Genomic DNA, 8696 nt, shown 5'->3' on the forward strand with positions numbered 1-8696 from the left:
ATGCATTTGTTACACATCAGTCTATATCTATATATATATATAAGTTAGATTGAAAATTGAAGTTGCATCATCAACCTTCCTTCTTATTAGTACAAATTTCTTTCATAGTTACCAAATTGGCAACTTTACTTCCTAAAGATCAAAACCTGATCATATTGGCAAGTTGGGTTTTCTTGAACTACCCTTAGCTATTCTATTTATGCCCAATTTTAAGCTTCTGTTTTTAATGGTGCTAAATCTCAAAGCATCTAATATCAATGTTGGAGGAAAAACCAAATTAAAGTCCTGACAATAGGGCATTCACTTCTGCACATATTATTTACATTGGTGGTACTAGTGTTTCTTGGAGTTGAAAGAAACAAAAGATTGTTGCTCCTTCATCCACTAAGGCATAATTCAGGTCTGTTCTTATAATAGTTTCTAAACTCACATAAATTTAGTCTTGACTTGTTGAACCTTAAAGCTCAGCACTCTTATATTCTTTCCAGCCATATTTTGTGACAATATAAGTGCTACATACCCATGTGTCAGTCTCACACTTTGTTAAAGAAACAGTTGATCCAGGTCTGCTTCATGTTAAATAAATAAATAAATATATATATATATATATATATTGCATCAAACAATCAGATGGCAGATTTATTGACCAAACATTTCTCTCCAATCTAATTTCAATTCTTTCTATTAAGATTGGTATAATAAATGGTTCCAACAACTTGCAAGGCATGATGTTGAAGCCAAAATCATACTCAAATCCAAGACTAGTTCTATCAATATCAATAGTTACCTTGTAATTGGGTATTCTACATTACTCGACTTGATTAAATAAGGTTACGGTACTCCATAATCGAGTTGGGATAGTAATACTATTACGTTTGAGTAGGGTACAAGTAGTGATCAATACTCGAATTCAATTAGAAATATAATTTTTAATTTTTAATTTTAATTATATATACATTATTTTTTGTTTATACTTTTTTTATAATTAATATAATACTTACTAAAATACATTAAATGTTCTAAATATGATTTTAAATTTATAATTTTTTTAGATGAACTAACTTTAATTTATTAATTTAATATTCACTAATAATATACATAAAATTTTATTTTGACTATTTTAATCAAATATTTAACAAGTAGTATTTAAGATATTTAAGTATGGATTCAAGTAACAATTTAAAAATTACATCGACTATTTATAATTTTCAAATATTCTATCAAATAATATAATTCTAATTAAAATACTTTAAAAGTAATTAATACCTACCCGTTGACATCTCTAACTAATTCAAATATTAGTATTGAAAATACGTTGCTGGTACATCCTAATTAGTTTAGCTTCTTAGAGTCTATTGATTTGCTGTGTATTTCAAACTCTTATACTTTTACCAAATAATGTAAATCTTGCACTAAAAATATACGTGAACAAAAAATCAAATGGCTGTCGCCTTTTCACGTCCATCATACACATTCGAAGTCTGATAAGCAAGAGATTAGCATGAAATGTCCAGCTTTGTCCTGTTGTAGGCACACCATAAATGAGCAATTAACTCTGTCGAAATTGAAAGATGGAGCCTTGAAGCAAAAAAGACAAAGCAGTTTTGGCCCTATTCTCTGTTTGTCACAACGAAATGGGTAGGCCGCTCCCTCCCTTCCTTCCCTTCATCATATCTTAGCTGCACATTGACAAGTGGCATTTATTCTGTGATTACTTGTCCCCAACTTGAGACGATGCCCTCATTTCTTTTCCTTAAGTCATTTTCTCAGCACTACAAATGTGTCTCAGTTTCTGCTAAATGATGAACCATTTTCACATAGAAAACAATATACTTGGCGGGGTGGGGGGCCCTAAGTACATTTATCTCCACAGTCTTGATTCTAAATATTTCTTTTCTACGTGGCAAATTCTAAATGGGGCATTCGAAAAATGTCAGCTGATCAATGGGATCTGGGACAGAATCCAAAGTCCCCCAGCTTTGATGTCCATGTGTCAAGCAGTCGGATGTGCTTTAAATCTGTGACAATGTTATTGCATTATTCCTATAGCAAGTCTTGTCTCCATCGATTTGGAGGACAGTGGGACCATCTCTTCAATCCTTGGACGTTCATATCCGTTGGATTTTTATCTTTCCACTTGTAAGAACAAGGAAGACGAAGAAATGGCCACTGTCCTTGCTGCTTGCATCCATGGAGTTTGCTTGTTGCACGAACAGTGCTCTAGAAAGACCCAATTTGATTGTGAAGTGTTGTTGACTGTAGTCTTTGAGAGGGTGGCAATGGCAAATTAGGCAAAAGATGATAGTGCAAGAAACATCCGACAGGCATCTTTTGTCTGGACGCAGTATCGTTCCATGAACCTATGACTCGTCACCATCAATGCTGTAGAAAGTGGCATTGCTTGGAAAAGGAAAGACGAACAAGACAAGAAATTGGGCTGGGGGGGATGGCAACGAGTTATATTTACGTTTGGAAAGTAATACGGGGATTTGGTCCAGATTTTAATGTATGATTAACACAGGAATTAGGTGGCATTTTGGTTCAAGTGAAAGATACGGCTTGTCTACTGACTTAGATTTTTTTATTTGTATTTTTCCTCATTTGTTAGTGCTGTGGGGGACGCCGAGTGCTAAATTGAGGGATAATTTGTCCCTTGTGGCCGAACAAACTTAAAAAATGCACCTAAAACGTAAAAAAGTTCCTCCCCCTTAGACTATTTTAGATTTTTTCTCTCCCATTCTAGCCTTCTGACTAACCACAAATATTGCTGTGTCATAACTCTTTCCATACTTTTTATAGGCCATTCTTACCATGTGATTCATAAATTTGATAAAGTAAGATGCGATATGTAATTAAAGTTTATAGTACGACGTATATGAATTCACATAATAAAATAATTTTTGATCTTAAAATGGTTAAAACACAGTCAACTCGTTGGGACCAACCCTTCTAATCATTTTACCTATAATTTAATTCTGCAAATGTAGCATTATTTGTAGCCACTGTTTCAGGCTGATGAGAAACTTGTAAAGAGAAAGTCTCGCAATGAAGATTGGTGTGGCAAAACCAACATTTGGATATGAATGAATGCACCACTCTTTCTCTTTTGCTTTTCTGCCTAATCTCTGATCGTTCCTTTGTCCAATAGAAAGAGAATTCAGTGCGTAAGTTCGTGGAGTACCATGAACTAATTAAGGTTAAGTCAAATATTTCAAAAGTGTTGGTATTTGGAAAATGACTCGTGAATTAAAGAAGCTAAGGCAAGTAACCCCAAATATTTCACTTTTGACCATAAGAGACAGAATGAGAGAGAGCATTTCTTCTGTCAGTTTCAAATAGAAATACTGCTAGTTGACATTGAAATCTTGGAAAGTTAAAAGGAAGAATGAGTGAAGAATCTCAAAGGCAAATGACTGGAAAGGAAAACTCTGAAGTAAAAGAAAGATAATCTGGCTATTATAGAAACAGCAAAAGTACTGGTCCATTGTTATTTGCAATGCATGATTATTGCTACACCAGAAGGACACGTGTCACGAACCCATATGCACTAATTGGCATGATTGGTTTAGGTGGAGAAGTGATTAAAGAATGTTGATTATCGTTCCCAATTTGACAATGACTGTGATCATATTAACTTTCAAAATCAGAAAAACCAAATAAAATAAAAAAGACAGCATTTCTCTGCATATATATATATATATATAAATTGTCCAATATCAATGATTGACGGTGAAATGGAACCTACGGTATTCAGATTAATTAAAGTGACATTGAATAACTTTAACCTTAGAAGAATCTAGGGGTTTGTAGATGAAGAGGTGGCAAGCTGTAGGCTGATGTCATAACTGTCAGTCAGAGTATGAAGAGGTAGCAGGTAAGGTACATTGGATTTAGGAGTTATTTAGTGAAGCTGATTTGGGAATATTTGAAGTCACGACGTTCGAAGTTGAGTGGTAGATCTAGTCACCTTCAAGTATACTTATGATCTGGTATTCATAATCTTCAAAGATTTTACGAAAATAATAAATATTTGAGATTGAGTTCATCTCATTTTGAACTTCATTGTAATCTAATTATTTATTGAGTTATAATCTTTGTTCACACAACATGTGAATAATTTTTACATTAAAATTTTACTTTTTAATACAATAATAAGTTGAAGGTTAAAAATGAATATTGATTGAATAAAATCATGTAGAAAATGTGCAAAAAATGGAGGTTGGTCCACTTCTGACGCCAAGGACAACAAACGCTGAGCCTAGACACTTGGAGAATTGAATAGCATAGCATATAATATACTAAAAATAAAAATAAATGGTTAAATTGTGAAACACGTGTTAGACTCAGACATCTATTTAGGAACATGTAACATTACCAGGCAGGTTCGTTGTATCGCCTGAACATCACGTGGGCTTACCCATCTTTTTTGGCTAAGGAAGAAAGGACTGTGTTTCTGAATTTGTGTGTCCCTTCCTTCCTTTTCTTTGTCCTGGGCAACCCTCCGCCTCCTTCCTTTCCCCTCTCATCTTCAACCAACCCCCTTTCCAATGACATAATACATACCAGTTAATCTTGAGAGTTGCCCAAGGGCCAATGCTTGTGTTTGCTTCTGAGTTGAGACACTTATGAGATTTTTTTTCAATATATTTTTTATGAAATTTTTTTTCAAAAAGAAATTAATGCAAGATTTTAACTTTATGCCTGGAAGACCAAATTAATTACATAAACATTTTCCGTTGCTATAATACTCAATTAATTGTAAGTTTAATATAATTCAGAGCTCTAATTAATCTAATTAATATAGTAGTATTAAAACAACTGCTTAATGGAGTGTGCCTATTTATATATATATCCTTTCTAAGCTTATATATTAATAAAAAAACATGTTTTAACCAAAACAAAAGATTATTTGATAAAATATGAATCAAGTAATTTTTACGAGTTTATATTAAAAAAAAAAGAAAATTGAAGTTATAAAATAAAAAAATGCATTGCGTGGGTTAAAGCTAGTTTAAATATAATCATATTGAAAAATATTAAAATATTATTTTAATAACTAAAGATTAATTGTTAATGAGTCTAGAAATAAAACTACTTTATGGTTAAAGAAAAAATAAAATAAAAATGAATATGAAACATTTGCACATTAAAATAAAATGAATAAATGACATAAGCTAATTACATAGTAAAATAAAATTTATTCCACTACCAAATTCTTTAGGCATGATTTTTACATATATCTATTTATAACTTTATATAAAAAGAGAGTTTTATGGAACTCTCAGATAATGTCACAGTAAAGGGGTATTACAAGTTATAAAAAGTGGTTTTCCACATGTAACTATTAAGAGAGAGTTGTTGCGGGGTGTGGCCTTAGGTGAGCCGCGTCACTGGTGGCTTGTATGGGTGGTGGGCCACAATTGACAGAATTTGCTAAGTTAAATTCTAGTTAAAATTAAAATGACTGATTTATTTTAATTACCTCAAATAAAAAATAAACGAAAATAAAGACATAAAAGAAGCCCGCTTCTTACTGGGCTGGTACAAGTGCCAGCGCCAATCCCAAGCTCTGCTTCTCATTGAAAATAAGGCCCAATAGCAAAAAATGAAGAGGAGCCTTAAGGCCCATAACGAAAGAAAAAGGCCCAAACAAAGAATTCCAAAACAAACTATATAAAGTTAATTGGGGAAAAGAGAACATCTCTCTCCTGAGTTTCAGACACTCCCCTCTCACTCTGTATTATTAGGGTTTAAAAAGGGTTTAGCAATTCTCTCTCGTTCTTTTGTTTGGGTCTTTTTCTGTTGAAAGCAGAACATGATGATGGTGGAGGAAGGCAGCGTTCCTGGGAAAAGGAAAAGAAATTTGGGTAAAAAGAAAGGTAACAAACCCAAGAATAAGAAACTTAAGATGTTGGAGGGTCAAGGGAAAAAGCTAAGAGTGAGTAAAAAGATGAGAAATCTGTTTGAGAAACGCGCCCGTGACTACAATTCCGATGATGAGGAGGAGGCGGAGGAGGAGGAGGAGGCAGCCCTTGATGATATCCGAATGGGCGGCGGCGGAGATGATTCCTCTGACGAAAACGAAGGTGAAGAAGCTGAAGATGATGAAATTCAACCTGGGATTATGAGGTTTACAGAAGGTGTTAGAGCATTCAGGTTGGCATTTAAGAACATTATAAAGAGGAGTGTAGCTGATGATTCATTGGTAAAGCTAGTTTCCAAACTTGGTTCTGTTTCTCCTTTTTTATTTTTTTTTTCAATGAGTGACTTTTGGAACCTTTTTTTTTTTTTTTTTTTCTAAAATAGGGTCCAGTATTATCAGGGCATAAGCAGCTTGTTGCAAAGAAGTTAGCAGAAGAGGAAGCTGAAAGGAAAGTTAAGGGAGAAGCTAAGAAAGAAAAACATTTGGTATTTTCCCAAAACTATACTACTAAATTTTTTTTCATGACTTTTCTGTTGCTATGCTGTTTATATATGTGCTATGAATGTTACAGGTTGCAGAAAAGGGGCATGTGAAGCCTGCTAATTACTTGGATTCGCGTGAGAAGTTTCTAATTGGTATTGCTACAAAAGGAGGTAGTGTATTTTAACACCTTTATTTTTGTTTAATTTATTGCATATTTTTTTCTCATGCTAATTAAGTTTTGTTGTTTATGTGTTGCTGGGAATTTCAGTGGTCAAGTTATTTAACGCTGTAAGTTGTTTTATGAAAGCCCAACCATCCCTCTTTTACTGTCAAAAGTTAATAGTCTTTTGAGTTTGTTTTGTTAGATTGTTAGTTATTACTATCAATTGTGGGTTCTAAATTTGTTGTGTGATATGTTGTGTAGGTGAACAAAGCACAAAAGGCTCAGAAAGGATTGGACCCTTCAAGGTCTAAAGATGCGAAAAGTATGCAGCTAATCTCTACGGCTATAAGTTGTATATATTGTTGATCATTTGAAAGCAAATTTGCTGATTTTGTGAAATGTGCATTATCTAACATCCTGGCTGCCAAGAAAACCCTGTTCTGGATCCCTAAGCTGAGGCCCTGTTTTTGGCATTTGGCATTTTTGAATAACTTGAAATGCTTATTCTTGGCTCTTTGCTTATCTAAAGCTTCTTTCACAGCTGTGTTTAGTGTTTTTTATGATCAGATCCACGAGAAAGACATGATAGACTATTATCACCAGACAATCATCTGATATGTTTGTCATTCTATAATTCACCTCACGTAGGACTGCAAGCCTATTGGTATATATACATATAGACATACATTATTGTCATTTTTCTATAATTAAATGGTGAACACTTTATGCTTTCAAAAGCATAGCATTGAAGGTTGAAGCATAATCATTACTTCTATGCATTGGAGTAAACATGCATCTTTGTCCTATATCTGCAGCAAGATCTGATCACTGGTTTTTTAGGTGTTGAAGCTTATAGAAACTATATTTGCATGCATGACATACAAATGAAACGATTAATTGGATTTTGTCATAATACAGTTAAATATGTTAAGATTTTGAAACCTTAGTTGTAGAGGCTGAAACTGAAATATGATCTACAGTTGTTATTATCATCAGTATTACTTATAGAGATGCCTTGCAAAAAATATTGTTGACCATACATTTTCTTTATATGCGAATATGAATGCTCATGGTACTTAATTTTTTCTGCTATTAAAAGATTACTAGAAAATTTTGTTTAGCCATGGACAACCCTAATAAGGTGATTACTACCCTAGTTCCAGTTTTCTGACTTTATATTCCATGCATCATGCTAGTGATAAGGAAGCGAAGGAAAGAAGCCTTCTTTTCAGAGCTAGGCAAGCCATCATTGACAGCACATGACTCTTCTAGTAAGGTTGGTTATTTTCTTAACTATTTTATAAGTTTCTTGCATCCTGCTATATCATTCCACTATGCACTTTTGGATATTATTGCTGTTGATATACTAAAATTTAGAAAATACGATCATTTTGTCTGTGCAAAGCTAAGTAAAAACTATATAATTGGGTCCATACTTGAGTGGGGACTACACATTAAATGCATTTAGTTTTCTTTTTTTTTTTTGGATTTTGCAGAAGTTTTTACTGTAATTGCTCACTCCGTTTTATGACATGCAGGGTAATAAATCATCTGATCCTAGGAATGATGATGGACCTGCTTGGGCCCCATTGCGTGATAATTACATGTTAACAAATCCTAAGTTGAAGAGCTGGGATAAAATGGCGGTAAGAATATTCATTCTTCTGAATATTACACAAGTCATGCCTCTCTCTCTCTCTCTCTCCCAGACACAGACATCAAATGCAGGCAGAGACTGCATGCATTTACCTGTTCTTTTTGGATAACAAGTTTTGTCTACTACTTGCACACAGGACTCAGCAGTAGCTGATGATGTTGGAAGGATGTCTGAGGATAGTGGTTCAGATGATGATTGATATCCTTTGAACTTAAGGAGCTTAAATGTTATCTCTTACAGTTGGTAATAGTGTTTTCGCCAACCATGAGGTGACCTGTTATAATCACAGAAATGACCCTTTCTTTTTCTTGTTTCTTTTACTTGTTTCCAATGCTGTGCAATAGTCAGTTATCATTATAAATGAATTCAACCCAGAGGAATGGTTGTTTTTTCTTCCTATCTTCACCCATCCTTGATGGAATGAAATGAAAATTTTGGAGCATGGTTATTAGCCTATGAATTAGAGAAGC

The 8696-nt window shown here is 33.7% G+C and overlaps 1 protein-coding gene across 1 annotated transcript; it reads left to right on the forward strand.

Moving 5' to 3' along the window:
* The first annotated feature begins 5701 nt into the window (after positions 1–5701).
* Positions 5702–8625, forward strand: LOC18612515 (Rrp15p protein). The gene is made up of 8 exons (XM_007049350.3): positions 5702–6205; positions 6307–6408; positions 6495–6576; positions 6675–6694; positions 6831–6891; positions 7766–7845; positions 8108–8215; positions 8363–8625. The coding sequence occupies exons 1-8, from the start codon at positions 5816–5818 to the stop codon at positions 8423–8425; spliced, it is 906 nt and encodes a 301-aa protein (XP_007049412.2). The 5' UTR covers positions 5702–5815; the 3' UTR covers positions 8426–8625.
* The last annotated feature ends 71 nt before the right edge of the window (positions 8626–8696 follow it).

The sequence above is a fragment of the Theobroma cacao genome, chromosome 1 (genome assembly GCF_053813885.1).
Source record: "Theobroma cacao isolate CCN51 chromosome 1, ASM5381388v1, whole genome shotgun sequence".
Taxonomy (NCBI): domain Eukaryota; kingdom Viridiplantae; phylum Streptophyta; class Magnoliopsida; order Malvales; family Malvaceae; genus Theobroma; species Theobroma cacao.